Here is a 20,328-nt window from a genome sequence, read left to right as displayed (position 1 = left end):
CTTGTCACTTTACCAGTCAATTGTAATAAATTCACCAAATATATCTAATAACTTAGAGTAGGAGATTTTATGTAATACCTTTAACCATATCAATACGGCATGGGAGCCGCAAATGTCAGGGCAGGCGATTGTTATTTCTGATGAGTGGACAGCAGGTCTTTGCTTATGGCAAGGCTGGCCTTTTTAATCATGAAAACACACCATTTACTGTCCTTTTTAGCTGTTACATTAGTTGGCCACTTTCCAAAGAGCCAATTAATCAGGCTCTTTTGTCAGGCAAGACCTGGCAAAATAGGAACCTTTATGAAATATGTTCAAGTGAGGCGTAATGGCGGTCCTATTCAGGGTTTGGCAGGAGACTGGACTGTTATAATTGGAGCCATGTGTCTGTGGTCGTCCAACAAAAGAGCGCAGCGTGAAAAGAAGGGCAGGTCTGTCCCTGTAAGCACCTTCACAGAGAAAACATGACACAAGACACCTCTTCACTTATGGATCCAGTTTCTTGCTGGCTGAATGCGGAGGTAGATTTAGTTCTCAGATGTAGCTTCTTACGATCAATAAAGGATGAATGAAAGAGGTTTTAGTACATTGAGGTGTGTATAATTTAAATAATAAATATGTATTATTAACTATTATACTGGCTGACCAACTGAGCAAACATTTGATAGCTTTTTTAATAAAGGATTTAAGATTATTTGACATTGACATTATTTGCTTTTTATTGATCAGAGTTAATTTCAACATGTTGATGAACCCTTGGGTAGGATACTTAACCCTGAGTTGCTCACCAAAGGTGTGTGAATGTGTATGAATGTAGAGCAAGTGGTACTCTATGAATGAGGTGTGAACGGGTGAATTACTTAGTATGTAAAAGCACTTTGAGGGTCATAAAGACCTGACAAAGCGCTATGTAAGTACAGTCCATCTACCAAGATCAATACTCTGTTCATTAAATGCTAGGCTTACCATTTCTTGGCAGTATTTTTAACATATGTAATTCTAACCGAGAAAGCACATTCTCTAATTGCGAAAAATATCTATACTATTACTTATAGATTTATGATTATCAGAATTGTTGTAGATTTGTTTAAGGTCTATCAATCTTTCATTTCAGCCAAAGGGTTTGTAGTCTCTATTTCATGAATATAGTCAAATATATATATATATATACATATATAATATAAACAGCTGCAATAATATTCATATCAAGGAAAACTGACACGCTCTCTCTTCTATTTCACTCAGTGGTTTTGTTTCTCATAGCAAACCATTATTAACGCTCAAAATGTCTCTAAGCGATGTCCGGGCCATGTTTCCTGGTGCCATCGGATGTTAGTGACAGCGTAGCGGAGAAAGAAAATTGCATATTATTTACCCAGCGCCTTCAATATGCCACTTTTCCACTCTATAGCCCGCAGCTTACAACCCACAGAACATGCACGTACAAAGACACACATTGGCGTGCGCTCCGTTGAATGCAAACACACATAAACTTTGCTCAGGGCATTACGACTCTCCCCCCTCCCCTTCCATGACTGAGTTCTTGAGCAGTGCTGTGACATTCTGCCCTGACATGTCATTAAAAAGTGTCACAGGTTCGAGGGTAGTGATTCGCTGCTCGCTGCCTCCAAACGGACAGTGGGGGCGGAGGCGAGGGCGGGGGGGATGATGAGCTGTGCTGGACGGACCATGCGTGTAAACTCAGCCCTCTGGGTCAAATAACCTACTCCTGTGGCATGATGGAAGCAGACTATCCTCTCTCCGCACTCCTCCCTTGTCTTCTCCACAGGCCCAAGGCTTGCGAGTTGTTTTTTCGGTCACACATGGGCAGGGGATTTGAGCTTGACCGAGAGCTCAATCACATCTCCCCTGCCTGGATGTCATGGCTGTTCGCAGAGGCACAAACTGTTGGATATGAGATTAGAACACAGGGCCTTCTTTTTTCTCCAATCCCTTTTCTTAGTTTTTCTTTCTCGTTTCTCAATCAATCTGTCCTTCTGTCTCGCTCCGATTCTTTCTCTCACTCCAACTGTCTTACCACCCCCCCTTTTCTCCCTCTCCCGCTCTCTTTCGAGACAGGGTGACCCTGGTGTCTCGTCTCAGGAACCAGTGTGGTGGAGTTGTTCAGACAACCGGGAGAATGTTTCATTTCTCTGTTCTTCGACTTCATCTGAGTAACTCACCTCTGCACCTCTCCATTAGAGTGTGAGATTGCTGGACCGAACTGGATGCTGGTTTTCGATGCAGATGACACGGGTCGCATGTTCTCCTAAAAACTGTGCAGCGACCTTGTTGTGGCTCCCTGTGAATTTGCAGGACCACCGGGTCTAATTTTCCATCAGCCACCATGGATTTATCAGTCAACATGTCATAAAAGCTAATCCCACTCTATTTCTTGTTATTTTGTCTCAGCTCCTATATAGAAACGTCTGCTTCCAATGGCTGGTGCTTAATCTTTGTATTGCACAAAATATTCTCAAACTTCCCCTAGAGCACATTTAAGTCCTGATGGATTTCTACATTTAAAAAGATAAATGTTAAATACAAAAGGTAAAAAAACAAACGGATGGGTCATAAAAATGGTTCCCAATAAAGTGACTTTGATTGCCTGAGGCAGTTCCCCTTTGTGCAGGTTGATGAGAAGACATTACTCTGAAAGAATGGCTCCTCCTGTGAAGGAGCGGTGTAATTTATCTGATCATAATCTCACCTCCACTTTTTAAACAGCTATAAAATACTTAAAAATCATCAGCTTTAAATTCATAGGTTCCGTGAGTGAATCCATAAAAATCTCATGACATGAGGTTTCCCCCCGTTGGATGGATATCCTATGCAGTGCAGGCCATTTACATTTTTCGCGAATGTGGACTGACGTTCTGACCTTGAGGCTTATCGATTCCACGTTTGTTAAAATTTGACCTGCTGTACCTGAGTGTCAATACCTCTCTGCGGGTTTTAACCTCGGATTATGATTAACAGCCTCTAAGAATAAATCCCACCGGTTAGGCGTACGGTAAAGGACTGCTGCTGTCTGTGTTTTTATTATGTTTTTTTTTCTCATGCGGTACTTTGTCTCACAAACAAATGAAGTGCAACTAAGAATAGAGCACATTCTGAGGGCAAAGCACTCCTGGGATTATGAACAACTGCTGTGTTAGGATGCATCTGAGGCACATAAATTGATGAACACCACTGATAGAAAACAGGGAGTCACTTTACTGGATTTCCACGCTGTGTACCTCTCTATAGAACCACCACACATATGCTGTAACGTGAGTTTTATCTCATGACACACATACAGGGTGTGCTCCTTTTGGTTAAGTGTACTGTAGTGTCGGACACACACAAACACACTCATCAGCCCTCTGTTTAATTACCTGCACTCTGGTGTTGGGGTCTCGTTTGATCCACTTTATGACCGTCTCGTAGACCAGCTCCTCAGCTTTGGTGTTCAGGCTGTCGTTGGATAGGTAGGCCAACAGATCGTCCTTGGACACGCTCAAAATCTCCTCCTTTCCTGCCACCTGAACAGGAAGGAAGAAACTAGTCAAACTCAAAATGGGATCCTTTAATTAGCTTCAGGCCCTTTGACACTCCGTAAAAGGTTCTTGACAAATAGCTGCATACAGCTCCCAAGTTGAAGGTTAACTAGAATTATTATTTGTGTTTTCTTCTGTGATGGCTAATGAATACACTTGCAGAGGCATTAGATATGATGCTGAGGTTAGAAAAGCAACATATTTTCTACGTGTACTGTGCAGCGGAGCAAATCGTTCTGTCCTTAGTGAATCTATTTAACTTTCTCTTGTGCGGTTTAAAAATGTGCTACATTTTTTATCAAAAAGCTGTTAAATAAAGCTAAGTAATGTATTCATGTATTGATTGCTATAGGCATTATATCTATATAATGAATGATTGTAATTATTTCAAGTTGATTTAATTTCTGTTTCTTCATAATTGTATTTATTTTAGTACATTTATTATTTTGGATCCAGCATGTATCTTCCTCAGGAATCCTTTCTTAGACTGAAAGATGCAAAATCTCTACCCACCTCAGGGAAGTTCTGCAGTGCAAAAGCTTTGGCCATGTTATGGAGCTCCGTGCAAGTCATAGCTTCAGCCATGGCCAGCACTCCAAGACAATTAGCTGCAGTCAGCTGTTTTTCTGGAGTCGATAAACAAGGTTGAAAAGAGACAGACAGAGAAACAAAAACAAGAAACAAACAAAGACACAGGCAGGTTGATTAGGATGGAGAAAAACATCATTTAGACATCCTTAAAAAGAGCAGAGACGTAGAAAGCAAAGACAGAAAAAGCAGGCATCAGGTAGCACAGATCGTGTATATCTTCCTGAGACAGAGGGAGAACAAGTCTAATAACTCAAAACAGCTCCGGGGACAAACAACGAGGGGCATCGATCGCTCACAGCCCAGGCAGCAGGTGGAGAAAAGCAGGAAGTGGGATTTGGGATTAGCTGGACCACTTTAAAGAACTCCTGTCAGATCTCAGGGTCTACTATTACACACACACACACACACACACACACACACACACACAGAGCTGGGGATATATGAAAGTAGCCTTAAAGGAAGGCTAACGGGAGAAGGTTAACACTACCTTCTGCAGTCTCTTGTGAGGGTGTGGTGTTCAAGGTGGTGTGTCGGTAATTTGAGGTTTTTAACACACATCGCCATTTATCACAAGAGAGGGGAATGTGTTGGCAGTGTAGTGCACACAGGCAAACATGTGGATGAACTGGGTCAGCGGCCAATGAAAGAGGCCTGATTAAATAATAGCCATCAAAAGGGAAGCCATGCCAGGCCTTATCATTGAAGTCAGACTGAGAGTCTTTCCTAAACAAATATCAGCCCATAAAGGTCATCTAACATCTGCTAAATCAAAGCTTAACACCAGCCAAACCAAAGACCAAATCAAGTTGGCTTCACGGTTCATCAACTAGGGGGTTAGGGACAAAACAAAAAAGACTGTTTTTAAATGTCTCTCTGTTATGTCATTTCAGCAAAGACTTATTTCACTGCACACAGTTGAAATGTAGGGCATGTTTCTTTAACATTTTCAGATAATAAAACAGGCAGGATTTCTCCAGAGTAGTAGGCAAACAATCAGTTGACTGTGTTTTTATTTTCGGAAGTTCAGTGAATAAAAGTGTTATAACTAGGTCGAGGAGATGCTATTTCTCTTCGGTGTATTTGTTACAAACTTCAATAATATCTGACACAGTATCAATTTCTCTTCGCTCAAGGACACACTCTCTCGCCTGTATTTGCTCCCCTTGTAACGTGCTGAAATGTCATGAATCTTGTCAAGGAAGAATGAATTGACATCTCACTGGCAATGCAGTCTACAAATGGTTTCCCTGTTTTCCCCCCCGACCCCCCTTTTTTCTCGCCCAAATTGAGAGAAACAAATCAATAATGACGGCTGCTGGTTCTCTTTTTCTTTCTTTTCACTCTTTTCCTGCCGTTGACCTTTTTGCTAACATGCACTTCCCTTGTGTTACCGACATTCAAAACAATTCGTAAAATGGAATGCAAAGCCTGACATTTGTAGCTTTTTTGGCCGCCTCTTTGGTTGGTTACCCTATACAATCTGGAACATGCCATTTGTGTTTCATGTGACCCCTTGGGCTCCTGAAAGCCCCTTCTCTGTTTTGCTCCACTTTCCATACCTTGTCTAGGTATCAATCTCTTTTGCTATTTTTCGATTCTCTCGTGGTTCAGGCCAGAGGATTTGACATTTAAGTGACAATTGTTCCCTGACCTTTTTATAAATCTGCCCCTGTGCTTGGTCTTGCCCACTGGGAGGAGATCAGAGGCACCGTGCCCAACTGAGAGCGTTAGCGGGCTGAATTCTCGCACGACTGCGGGCTTTGCAAACATGACAAACAGGGGCGTGACGTGCCAGTCAGGGAGGACATTTAGCTTCTGCATAAGACGGCACAAGGTTGTGCATAGTGATGAAGTATGACAACATGTGAAAATATACAAGGCTTTAGTTACTGCATGTACAAGGAAAGGTCACGTCGGAATATCTGATGTTATAAGCTTGCACACTTGATGATATCAGCATCAAACACACACTGAGCTGTTCCTACCTAGGAAGGAGACACAGACTTTACAGAAGGTGTTGAACTGGAACTTGTTGGCAGCCTCAAGCAGCGTCTTGGCGTTGGCAGAGTCGATGACCAGCGAACCGGTGTACACAAACTCCAGCAGCAGCTCCAGCACGTCGGCGCTGATGTTGCTCATGGTCAGCTCTAGAGTCTCCCCGCTCCTCGTCTCCCCCGATGACCTGATCAAGCAATTATGGTGGAGAGAGCAGAGTTAGGGATATTCTTGGAGAAAAGGCAAAGGGAGATACAAAAAAAAAAAATGGGGATAGGGACAAAGATATGCTACATACAACAACCAAAATACACCTGGGCCAGTACAAGAGTGGGAAGAAAAAAATAAGAGAATCATTACACGATAAGATAACTTAAATTGAGAAAAGGGACAGAAACAGAACTTTGGATGGTTTCTATGTTTCTATGGGGGCTAGCAGATTTGCAACTATATTGCTGCATCTGAAACAAAATTAACTCTCTGAACAAGGATTAGGCAAACAAAAGTTATTGCTTGGTTTCAACAGGCATGCTTATCACATGTGGGTTTTCATGTATGCATAGTTTTGAAGTGGTGAACATGCATACATGGCAGGGTACATTATGAGCTATTAGACGGAAAACAGAGAGAAAGAAAGTGACGGCACAGTTCGTACAGGGACATAAGACAGAATGTAAGGTATGTTGGTTAAAGCATGTGGTGCTGGGCCCTCTCGCTGTTTGTGAGCTTACACTGCTGCCGTGTGCGTAATGGGTATCAGGAGCAGAGTATCCACTCCTACTGGCGTGGTGTAAGAGGCGCCAGGGAGGGCTTGGATGAGCAAATTAAATAGAATATGATATCCCTGCGTAATGCAGAGCCTGAGATGGGCGAGGAGGATTTCAGCCACGTTGTGACTTCACCGGGATCAAATGGCAGAGATTAGTTCACATGCAGGATCCCCCCAGAGAGGTATGAGAGCGTCGAATAACACCTCACCACCCATGTCTAATGTCCCATGTGAAACAATAATCCACTCAAGGGCAAAATAAATGGAATCAAAGCCCGGCAGAACGAATTCCCCCACTACTACGTCTCTCCTCCTGCGGCTACGGGCATCAACAATATGAAAAGTAGCCTACATTAAGATGGATGGAGGCTGTTTGCTTGTGTCAGTCATGGCCTGTTTCTGTGTGTGTGTGTTTGTCTTTTTTCCTTTTCTGTTGGAGCCAGTTTGTCAGAGTAGAAATCATGACAAACAGTCAGCTTTTAGTGGGACACAGACAGCAAAACAAACAAGATGAGACAGGTAGAGGAAATGGTTATAGTGAAGATGAGAAAAGACAGTTTGGGGGTGGGGGGGGCGATGAGAAGGAAGTAAAAGGGAGGGAGGCAGGGCGAGACGGTTCTTCCACAGGGAGCCAGCAGCCATCCTTCCGAGGGAGGGTTTGGGTTGTTCCATGACTGTGCCTTGGTCTTTTAAATAAGAGATATCCCTGCCCACCCCCGAAAAAAAATCCACCATCACACCTAAACAAAGCCTTTGTCCCCGCTGCAATAATCATCAGTAGCCTGTAGTGTATGAACTGAGACATTAGTCGTCCTTTAAAGCGTACTCAGGAGGAGAGAGGGGAGAAGGACATCCAAAAATAAAATGAAAAAGACAATGGCATTTGTCTCTGGATGGACATTGGCTGGAAAAACCAAAGTAGGTACTCATTTTCCTCCTGCAAAGCAAAAAGCCACATAGTGTTATTGCCCTTTTTCCGCACAAAGCCCTGCAGTGGGGGCAGGTGGTAAGACAGAAAGAAGGGAAGGGGTCATTCAGGGTTAAACTGATGGAGGGAGGTGGGGAAGAAAAGAGGGGGGGGGGGGGGGGGGGCAGAGCTAAAAATAAAAGAAGAGCATGCTCATCAACCTGCTCAATTAGTGCAATAGGAACCAGCTCGAGTGGCAGTTTGTTTTGTCTGAGCACTCATGTTATGGAAATGACTTTCCCAGAGCTTCTTAAAAGAGGTGGATATTTATGCTGCGTCTGATTGCAGACTTGAATTTAAATCGTGAAAGCGGGCGGCAGGGAGGACAGGAGAGACAGAGGCGGAGAGATAGGGCGAGGAGGGGGAAAAAAGATGGGCACACTCAGGCAAAGACATTTGTTTGTGAAAAATGCACCACTTATTCAAGAGGAAGTCTTAAACCCAGCAGAGACTGTCAACACGGTGGTGAGCAAAGGCAGAGAGGGAGGAGGGGGGCCACACACACACACACACACACACACACACACACACACACACACACACACACACACACACACACACACACACACACACACTCCCAAAAAACTACATTTTACAGGGAATAGATTTAGCTTTTCCCGACAAGACCATCTATTCTGTGGAAGTACATACGCTGCCAAGATACGTTTCAGATAGAAGCTTATTCAAATGAAAAGCCTACACCGTCTGAGCTAAAAATGGCTTGCATTTACATGCTCTGTCACAACATAAATCAGGAATAAATTATAAAAATAAACAATAACGCTGTAGCTTTATCAGTGTTGGGATTTATGGTTTGCTTGTGTTTGTTTTGTGGTATTGAGGACACAGTGTTTATATTTGGAACGAGCTGTTTGTGCTCTGAAGGACAAAAAGGACAGGTGGGGAGTTTAAAAGCCTAAACCTCTGTCCGTGTGGGAAATGGATAAGGTATTCTTTGAATTATCCAGACATTAATCCTCTCGCAAAACAAGTATACGAACATACAAACAACTAAGAGCACTTGTCACATTCACAACTGTTCTCCTAATTTGAATTTTTTTTTTTTTTCAAATGAAATCCTAAAGTAATCCGTTCTTTCAAAAGAGTCAGCGACAGATATGTCTTTCTTCCTTAAAGTATAATTAACAATGATTTATGATGCTTTGATGATTGGAATATGTATTTTTGAAGTCACCAAAATCCAAAAAGTGCAAAATGATTATTCAGTTCAGCAAATCGGGGCCTGACAATTATTTCTGATGATACGCTGTTGAAATCTGTCTTAATGTTTTTTAATCTGACCGTGCCTAATTTGTTATCTGCTGATTTCTGACAGCAGGATGTGAAGCTGTGCAGTGTGACATTCTTATTGTTACTGTTGGGTAACATCTTTGTGAATGAAAGTCGGAACATGCTAATGATCAAATCTCAAAGAAGCGCACCTACGAACGAGCAAAACAGCAATTTACAGTTTAGAGTCAGACTTCTGATCACAAAAAGTAAGAGATATAGGATAACGCCAAAATGTTCTTGCATGAGGCTCATTGTTACTGGTTAAATAACACTGCCATTGTCATTGTTCAATGCAGTGAACATTCTTGCACTAATGAGTGGATTCACCTCTGTTGTACAGAATGACGTAACAGCATTTTGGTCTATTTATCTCCTCACTTGGACAAAGAATCGCCCGGTCTGTCTATATGGCTTGAAATGAGTGGACTATCTCTTTAAATACATTGTTGCTAATTAAAATTTAAGGGGAATATTCCAGTGTCCTGGCTCCCCCTCAGGCTGAACGGAGCACTCAGGGCTCAGCTGCAATGTTCAAACAGGGCCGACACTCTAATGGGCTTTAACACAGCTCTCTACCCATCTCATGGTCATAACACTCTCTGACTCACATAGAGCCCTCATGGGTCGACAGACGGGGGAGAAGGGGAGAGAAACAAATGGCACAGTTCCATGTGTCAGGGCTCCTCAAAGACTCTGGAGCTTTTTACATTACAGTGGTGCAGGAGATGCAGTGGCCATAAATTAAATGCCTGCAGAGCACACTCATTGGAAAATCCTGAGGGGTATAACATGGAATTACCGGAGATGATCTGTCTCCCTGCATCGTGAATCGGCCCTTAAAAGTGTAGGGTAATAGGCTTTTGGTTGGGGGGCGAGGGCAGACGTGCGCGCACATTCTGAAGCAGCATTATATCCTTCAACTATCGTGGGGTAAGACGGCATGTTGAATGAACACCTACTGTAAGGTGGGCCTTAACTCTTTATTCAGAAGCGTGGAGCAAAATGGAAAAATCTCAGAATTTGTTTGAGAATTTGGAGTCAAAGGAATATCACCCTAAAAGAATACTCAACATTTCTCAAGCAATATTTTCGCAATTACTTTGCATCGCAACATTCTAGGTCTTTGCTTATCAAGGCTTTAATTTCCTAAACGAGCCATTGGCTTGGTTTGTGTGTGTACGCCAAGAAATATAAGTGTGAAGTGAACTCCCTCACCCTCCAGTATCTTCTTTCTCTCTAAGTAATGGCAGCCTGCCTGGATAACACAAGAATTACGTCCTTCACACACACACACACACACACACACACACACACACACACACACACACACACACACACACACACACACACACACACACACACACACACACACACACACACACACACACACACACACACACACACACACACACACACACACACACACACACACACACACACACACACACACACACACACACACACACACACACACACACACACACACACACACACACACACACACACACACACACACACACACACACACACACACGGTTTATAGTGAGCTGACAGGGGTCTGAAGGCAGTGAATGCCTCCTGAATGAGATGGGTGGGGAGCAGAGCATCTAGGGAGATGAAGTACCTCGCTCTCTCTTATTTGACCTCATAAAGATGTGGACAGTAGCGAGCAGGCCACGTGTTGCCTCAGCATAATTGCAGTTGCACTGAGACAGTGACCCGAACTGCACATGGGAGGCTGTAACTCAATGGCGGACAGGCCTTGGGCTCTATGTGCTCCTCTCTGACCGAGCCTGCTACATTCTGACTGGCTGCAAACGCCTCACACAAATGCCCCTTCTCTCCATCTCTATAATCTGTGCCTGCTCTACCCTTTTATTCATTTGTTTTTGCTCCCTGGATACCCTTCCCTTGTCAACTTTTCACCGCAGTCCTCTTCTGACACAGCTCTAATTTCCATAAAGTCAAGGTGCCACATGCCTTGAGGAATCAACGTCAGCCACAGTTGACGGTGTCGTGTTAGCATAATGCTGATGATCCGGACTTCACTACATCAAACCAAAGACGTCTTACAAAATAAACAATTAGCGGAACAAGTTCATTAGATATTCTCCAGTCAAATGAGAAGATCTCTATTTTAGACATTATCTGGTAAAAAATGACAGTGTAATGACAATATATCAAAGTAGTTTTTACTATTAATTAGCCAATTAATGGGAATTTGCGGCATTAAACTGTCAAATGAAACAAGAAAAATCTATTAATTTAGGCAGCAGCAGCAGGCATAAGGACGAGCTTGATGTAAATTCAGTCGCTCCTTTGGGAGCCCCGGTGTCTTCCAGGAGCCACCGTCTTATGCATAAATGATTTGGCTTCGTCATGGATAAGAGGAGCAGAGGAGACAATCTGATAGACAGGCTGACCAGCATGGGGGCTTCAGTTCTCTCCAAAGTCACTTCAGTCCCTCAGGAAGCTTCTCTGCTATTGTCAAGGTTAAAATAAGACTGTCTCTTTTTTATTCATGGTGTGTGAACGAGTGTAGCTATCATGGAGATGAGTGGCCCTAGTACAGACGTGGCTTTTCTACCTCTGTTCTCTCTCTGGTCTACCTCACTCCATTCCCATTCAGGGGGAAACAAGTGTATCGCTGGTGAGTGAGGAGGCCGCGCCGACTGATAAGCAGCTCTCAGCTCTATGATGAGCTCGCAGTGGAGGCAAAGAGACAAACTTCCCTAAGGCATTCCGGCTTCCCTCTAGCGACTGTGTGTGTCTTTTCTGTTTGTCTTTGCTCGACGCTTCATCCCTAGTCATGCAAGCAAGAACAAACACACACTCACACAAACAACACCAAGGCGGCAAAACAACTTTCAATCAACCCGAAAACACCTGCAAGGATTTGAAGTAAGGATGAGGACATTAGGGAATTATGGTATTCCCAACCAGGAAAACAAGGCAAATGAAAAAATACATAGTTGCGCACCCACACACCCACCCACCCACCCACACACCCACACACACACACACACACACACACACACACACACACAACACACACACACACACACACACACACACACACACACACACACACCACACACACACACACACACACACACACACACACACACACACACACACACACACACACACACACACACACACACACACACACACACACACACACCACACACACACACACACACACACACACACACACACACTCACACACACACACACACACACACACACACACACACACACACACACACACACACACCAACACACACACACACACACACACACACCACACACACACCACACACACACACACACACACACACACACACACACACAACACACACACACACACACAACCCATAAAGACAACAAATATGGAGTCTGAAGGGCAGAATACTAGGGGAATACTTAGATCCACTTCAAATGAATATATTAGTGAAGGATGCTGTTAACCTGTGAAAGTGGTGGTTCAGTAAGCTGTCTCAGATGTGCTTTTGTTTTGTCCTTTGTTTTTAACTCTGAAACGTCTATTTTTTATTAGACTTACCAATATAAATATGAAAAGGCATTTTTTGCAGCAAAAACTCAAGGATTAATAACAGAAAAATAAAGGTAGCTGTGTAGTAGCTAGGGAGACAAAAATCCCTCTGCCCACAAAAGACAGTGTGGCTTTGGAAAATGACTACCCAAAGTGTAAAATGCATGATTATTTTGTTTTGGCCCTTTGGTGAGTTTCAAAACATCCCCAGTCATGGAACATTTTCACTGCTCATTAAAATGGAAATGTGGTTAAATTGCCCTACATGGGGAGGAAAGGTAATGACGAGGGTTGACCTTTTTCTCCATTTTCAGATACATTCATTTGAGCGGGAAGAGGAAGGAATGGCTGCTGGCCCTGTGTTAGGAACCAAAGTCTTCACACACCTGCAAGAGAGAGAGGGGAAGGGAAAAAAAAGAAAAAGCGACACAAATGCGCCCTATGAAAAGAACAGATTGGATCAACAGCTGGTGGGAGGGAAAGCGAAGGCAAACCTTTTCACCAGGTCCTTGAAATACAAGCTGCAGGAAGCTAGAACATTTTGGTGGACTTCAAACTCTTTGCCTTCAACAATAATTTTCAGGTCTGTAAACTCTTTCGCTCTGCGCTGTTGGTTCAACTCCTTCAACATCTCTGTAGAACAAGAAAAAGAAACAGACAACGCCACATTTGGGTTTAGAAATTGTATCGGTTCCATACTGTACAAACATGAGCAAATAGCATGACAACGGAGAAACAGAACAAAATGTGGAAAAGTGCAGATTGTAGAACACAATATGTATTCACATGATAGAGAAGAAGTTACATGAACAGATTAAATTGAACACTTGAGAAAAGGCATAATGAGATGTAAAAATGTAGCAGAAAAGGGCGCATGCAAAAAAAGGAAATAGTTAGCTCTCATATTCTATACTCTTTAGAGGAATTTGCAATACCCAGTGGCTAACATAGAACTTGGAATGAGATAAATACTAGGATTATTGTGAGAAAAGACACTTGTTTAGCTGCATTTGACTTTACACTGCAGCACTAGAACTTCAATGAAGGGAAGCTGAATGAGATTAAAAAGCGCCTAAAAGAAATGTGGTCTGAAAACAGAGACACTGTCAATGCATTATTCATACTGAAATACAATTATTTGGCTTCTCACAAGTGCCCTACTCGGCGAAAGATTGACCTTCAAATGTCGCTCAATGAGAAAACAACTGCTTATCCCCAAATCCCAACACCCGCCTCTCGCTCTCTTAGAAAAATACCCAGCACCCGCCCTCGCGTTACTCTCTGAAAAGAAAAGGGGAAATAATTGAAAAACAGGGACGGAGCGCAATCAGAGAAAACATGTTCGGAGCAAACCGATGTGCTGTCGAAGGCCAACGAACACGCTGAGTTTTTTAATGTGGTGTAGTCGCATCATGTTAGGCCTGGCCTTACTGTAGCGTTGGGTCGGGGGGGGGGGGCGCTTGTTTCTCAGAGTCTTAATGAGGAACAATGAGGGGACGCTGAGGGTGAAATTCAGCGGGAGACTAGCAACTTATTCCACGGCCTTAGAAAGGGATAACCAACAGTGCAGCTTTTTTAATCTGCTATAGAGAATTCCACTAAAAGAAAGCACTACGAGATTCAAATAATAAGCGACAGACTTGATGGTGCGGAACACAGCGAGTGAGCCAGCCTCCTAGGGTTAACAGAGACTGCAGGCTGGGAGGTATAGTAAACATCCATTTGGCACAAAGTGTAGTCTGCGTTGAATAAAAGGCACATATTTCATGCTGGGGAGAGATAAACACCAGCCGCGGTATGAGAGGCAAAATGACTAAGGTACTGTAAGAAAGGTGGCAAATCCTTTTTTGATCAGCAGATTTATTTTCCTCAAAACGTGACACTACCTTCACAGTTCTTGCTTTAGCATAGCAAAGCAGACTCATTTGTTGTCAGTTATGTGTAACAAGTAAGATGTGCATGTGTGTGTGTGGGCAGCGATATGTGATTTACACAGCGGTATAGCCATTAGACTTGTGTTTATATCGGCAACACCCGAGCTGAAAGAAAGGACTTTGTCTTCATCATCCTGAAAGAGGTCTGTGTTCATGCCAGACTCAAAGCAGGGATTTAATTAACCTGGAATGACACTTGCCCCTCTATTTTTCTGGAATATGCACTCATTTAGCTCCTTCCATTCTCCCGACACTGGAGGCTCAGCTCTGAATTAATTCGGTAGCTAAAATTATAAAGTGTAAAGACACACGACAAATAAGGTGCCATTCAGAAGCGCGCTTTGGTAAAAGCCTTTTCTCTGAGTGGCGCATCCTTCAGAGTTATCACACGGAGGAATTAATGGCCAGAAAGCAATGACCTGGTTATTAAACATGCTGAATTCCAAATGGGGAGGAAAATAATAGAGGCAATTTTGAGCAATATGTACTGCTGTAGTTTGGCTGGATGCATGGCTGCAATGTGGGAGTGAGACACACAGAGCTGGGCATTTGGCTTGTCTTTCATCCATCTCTCTCCGCTGTCCACATTCCACTCCAATGCTGCTTGTCAGTTGGCCAGTTATCTGATTACTGTGTGGCCATGGACTGTGAATAGTGAATACACAGTAGTTTTGAGTTTGCATTAGTGAATCTCCAGCGACCGATATGGCTCTCACCTCCAATCAGCCACACCGCATACCATCCATTTGCCCCGAGAATAGAAAAAGTGAGAGGGGGAGACAAGGGACCTCCACTTGTCAGCAAACAATGGCCGCCTCCCTCGGAGCCGTGAAGGCCGACCTGAATGCCCGATGGAAAAGCTAATTATGGCTTCTTAGGGGGTGTGTCGGTGAGCGCCCTAGAACAACTCATCAACCCCGGGGACCATGAAACTGCACATGACGTCCTCATTTTCGGGTTTGGCACGGAGTGTGGGGAGGCACAGCCATGTTCAATGGGACCCCAGCGACTTTGAAACACCAAACGTCTCAATACTAGTGAAGAAAGAATCTCTTGAGGACCGCCAAGTTCTGCAACAGACGGATAAAATACTGGTAAGGTCTGTTTCATGGGATTTAGATAGGAATTAGAGAGTATTGCTGTGGACTGAAAACAGTGATGAAATGTGCAATGGTAGTTTCCTGCCCCTAAGCCGTTCACTATTGTTATAATGCCCCACTGTGGCTCTTTATGATTGGTTGACACACTGCATAGGGGGTTTGAAACCAGTGCCAACTCTGCTGTTCAGCCTAGTAACTCTACTGTCAAACATCTGAGCACCGTGGCCAATGGGGTCCCAGGGCGCTATTTCCAGCTACCAATCAGCACGCACCATGCTTCCCCTACTGTTAGGTGTGGCAAGTAGCCCGCTGAGCTTTGATAGGCTGCTGAAAAAGGGAGATGCGGCAAACCATTGGTTGCTGAACGGATAAAAGCCATTTTAGGGTTTTACATGTGTGTTACTGTTAACCACCATTTTGTGTTGATATCAAATATTACCTTTGAGATACAATCTTTATAATCTTGTATGATTTTCCGTATTTTTTTACTTGCCAGAGCTGCTGTGTCTGTATGTGAACAAGTCAAGGGCAAACTGACATATCTATTTTAAAGCTAAACACAGTGAAATGTTCCGTGCCTTTGTTACAATGGACCCGCTTTGAATTTCATTTTTCCTTTGCTGAGAATATCTCTTCAATGGTTTCTAAAATATAAAACTATAGTCAAAACTATTATTATGATATAAAAAATAAAAGAAATTAGGAAAAGGTTCAACAATATTTGTTTAATTGCATCAGAGCAAGTACAAGGAGGATTCACCCTGTGAAGTACCGTGTAGTGAATTAAGCTAAAAACAGCAATTTTGCAAACAATTTCTCTTCTAATTCTTGTTTTCTGATAAATCTTCTCTACAGCACAAATAAACAGAGTCTACAAATGTATCCGACTGGATGCTATTCTATGTTGCACAGCAGAAAGGGTGCCGATGTGTTCATCCTGACCTTCTTGTTCTCTTTTAAACTTTCAACAATCAATTCCCACCAACACTCACAACTTAATTACCCAGAACAAACTGCTAACTGATCAATAATTCAATATACAACTCTGCCATAATGCTTTTTTGTAGCTTGGAGGAGACCATTTTTAACTGATATAAAGCAGGATCTTCTTCCACAACGCATATGATAAATAATAAATGACTTGTTATCTGCATAGCAAAAATACACGAAAAAGCCATAAAGCATTTTCTATTATTCATATTTTCAAGAAATGTGTTGCATTCTATGAAAAATTAAAATCAACTTCAAATGATGCCAATGAATTCAAATAATCAAACCATCCATCACCATTTCTTACATTTTAATTTAAGTGTCTTTAATGATCATGTTTTACCAATAGATGCTTTTAAAAAAAAGCATTACAACTTAAATATAAATATGAATTAGATATACTTTATATTATTCTAAGTGTGTTTATCTCATGGTATGTATTTACGACATGATTCAAATGAAAAAAATGAATGATTGACAATGCCAATAAAAAAATTATGGCTTCACTGTTCAGTGTTTATCTCAGAATCCAAAAAGATATAGAGATGATCCGAGTAGCAGACGGATGGATATGTGGAAAAAGCTGCTCTCCCCTGCTGACTTTGAAAAGACTAACACTTTAAATGGATTCTCAGTTTCTGACTGCAGCCATTCTGCCGGCGGAGAGATGGTCAAAAGTTCACTATCAGCACAAGTGGTAGGATAACTAAATCTCTCTATTCTGCAACCTCAGGTCCAAAGTATAATAAGCCCAAAAGGCAGCTCTGATGCCAAGGAATTCTTAAGAATGCCTTGACTGACTCCTGACTGATATTTTTGATTTCTCTTTCCCTGTGTAGCTACGGCATTTTTTAAATCAGGTCATAAGATCCCTTCACCACAGTTTAAAACAACTTGGAGTGAAAACTATTCCTGAAGGATTTTGTGAGGTAGCTTGCCAATAGCGCAACATTGCATTAAAACAGATATAAATGATATATATGAATAAAATGGGCTCCTTGTGGCTTTTATGTAATTCCCAACTTAATATAAAAGTAGTATTTATTTAGTCAGTATAAAAAGGCCACTTATGCAATCCTGTTTTCATAGTTACATAGGAGCAGGTATTATGGAACATTTTAAATATTGTGAATTGATATGTTTTTATTATTATATATATATATATATATATAATTATAATAATAATAACAATAATAACAAGGGCAAAGTAATTGGATTTCTATTTAATAAAATGTTCATGTCTGAGTCTCCATATTTCGATACATTTCTTAAAAATAATTACACCTTAATACCACACGTATACCTTAGTGTTTGTATATTTTGTTGTACTACTCTATATAAGTGGTTGAATATTTTTTCATCAAATAATTCCTTGCTAACAAAGATTTAAAAACAAATAATTAATGTCCGCTCTCTTGATGTGCTCATTAGGCCTGCTTAAAGATACAAATAAAATAGCTTGAAATAAACAAAATCAATCAAAATGTCCACATTGTTAATACCATTTTTTTTTACATTTTATTTCTTTCAGGAAATATAAACATTTTCAAATTAAATGGATGTAAAATTCTAAAGATCTTTGGAAAATCATTGACAAGTTCTCTGCTGCCTGCATAACAACCCTTTGTGTAAATGTATTCAATATTTAAGATATAAAGGTTTAAATCAAAATAATTCATTTAATATTTGTAATTACCTGTAATACTCGGGTGATGGTTAAGGGTTTTAAAATAAATGTCTTGTTATGCCTTTTTCATCACCATAAATAAATTGAGTATTACTTTTACTTGTATTTGAACGTTCATATTTTTTTAGAAAATATTTGTTTTGTGTTCACACAATAAGCTAGCAAGGGACGCAGCACACGTCCTATTTGTTGGACAAAACAAAGCGAGAAGGTAACCACTTTCCCAAAGCCATTCGTTTAAACACCATCATCTTAAACACTGGTCAGATCATTTCAAAAAGCCATGGTGGCTAAATGTCAAACTTTAAGATACGAAATGTCATGAACATTATCAGGCCACCAATCTAGATGCAAACTTCTGAAAAAATGATTCTTTACGCGGATAAAAGACAACAGATCTCATGTGCTACCTAATCTAGCTCAGGTCTAGGCGTACAGTAATTCTAAACAGTCTCTAAAACATACCTCTCCCAATATCCACCATATTCGGTCATGGAGACGTTTTTGTGCCTACTCCCAGAAATCAGCTCATGGAAGGCATCAGAAATCCTCGAGACCCTTTAAATGTGTATCTGTCCTGATTTGAGTCTGTAAGTGAGCTCTGGCACTATGCAGCACAAGAGAATAGTCAATGATGAGGACGCTTTATTTCTCCAATCTGCTGAGCTGAGCTACTTGAGCCTCAGCACTGCTGTCAACCTGGGCTGAGCCTGGGGATGACATAAAAGACAAAGGCGAAAGGGAGAGTCAGGGACTCGTGCACCTCAAGGACGCCATGTGGGCCTTTGTTGCCTCCTCCAATAGACATGCAAGAACAGACCTGGAGTGGTAGAAAGCACAGTTGTTCACCGCACACTCCAAACTCTATATACACCCTCTGGTCCACGGGTCAGACGTGTATGCACAGATTGCACACACACGCTCGCGAGGAAACTATCGGCACAAGTAGAACAAAGTGGAGGCAAATGTAAGCACAGGCTCAGAGGAGGCAGGGAATAAACAAAGACAGCCATGGGAGCATCCTTTGGCCGCTGTAACAGTATGACAGGATGTCATGCGGTTCTCTCTTGTTCTTTGTGTTTGTGTGTAGAGAGGAGAGGAGAAAGTCTGTGGTGACTTCCTCATTAAAACAGGCAGGAGGGACAGGGGGTGACAAGCGGTCATCCTCTCTCAGGTTTTAATAAAGTCTGGACAAATCAAATGCTGTATGAGAAATGGAAAAACTTTCCTATGACTGTCTTCTGGATATACAAAATAGAAATATTCACTGTAAGCATACACGGTGGGTTACACCTCTGGCTGGTAACAGTTCACAGGAGGTTGAAATGTACATTCAGTGCTGCAGTTATGACATTACAGTTCACAGAATCCCCTCTGTGCTATTTTAAGACAAGCTTCATAAGAAGTACAAAAAGATTTACTGCACAGTTATTTCAGTGTGTTTTTACTGCTGTGGTCTGTTAACATTTTAAATCTTCTGATACCACTTACAACGATCAGTAAACAATTTCTTTAAAAAAAGCATTATTATTACAGGGACTAACTGTCAGAATAATATGCTATATATAATATGATAATATAATCATGCCTTTCTGTCCTTCACCAGGGCGGTGGTGGCGAAGTCGATAGGGACTTGGCTTGGCAACTGGAAGGTCACCAGTTCAAGTCCCGGCAAGACCAAGTGCTACCGAGGTGTCCCTGAGCAAGGCACCGTTCCCCACACTGCTCCCCGGGCGCCGTTCAAAATGGCAGCACACTGCTCCTAACACTAGGATGGGTCAAATGCAGAGAAACTATTTCCCCACGAGGGATTAATAAAAGTCCATCTTTTTTTATGTATTATAGATTTAGCTCATTGTGCCTTTGTTACAATTAATGTAATACTCCTATATAGCCTGGAAAAAGGC

At 42.0% G+C, this 20,328-nt stretch overlaps 1 protein-coding gene across 3 annotated transcripts in view; it reads right to left on the bottom strand.

The window, feature by feature from the left end:
* The window catches only part of LOC117554280 (kelch-like protein 29), a 217,804-nt gene that overhangs the window by 62,452 nt on the left and 135,024 nt on the right, over positions 1-20,328 (bottom strand). For all 3 annotated transcript variants that reach the window (XM_034228635.1, XM_034228637.1, XM_034228638.1), the window contains 4 exons: positions 13,205-13,343; positions 6,116-6,312; positions 4,053-4,165; positions 3,378-3,524 (listed from right to left, as the gene is read on the bottom strand). In XM_034228635.1, the coding sequence (XP_034084526.1) occupies positions 3,378-3,524; positions 4,053-4,165; positions 6,116-6,312; positions 13,205-13,343 (596 nt within the window). The remainder of the gene's footprint in view (positions 1-3,377; positions 3,525-4,052; positions 4,166-6,115; positions 6,313-13,204; positions 13,344-20,328) is intronic.

The sequence above is a fragment of the Gymnodraco acuticeps genome, unplaced genomic scaffold (assembly GCF_902827175.1).
Source record: "Gymnodraco acuticeps unplaced genomic scaffold, fGymAcu1.1, whole genome shotgun sequence".
Classification (NCBI taxonomy): Eukaryota; Metazoa; Chordata; class Actinopteri; order Perciformes; family Bathydraconidae; genus Gymnodraco; species Gymnodraco acuticeps.
This window is presented reverse-complemented; position numbering and strand designations above follow the sequence as displayed.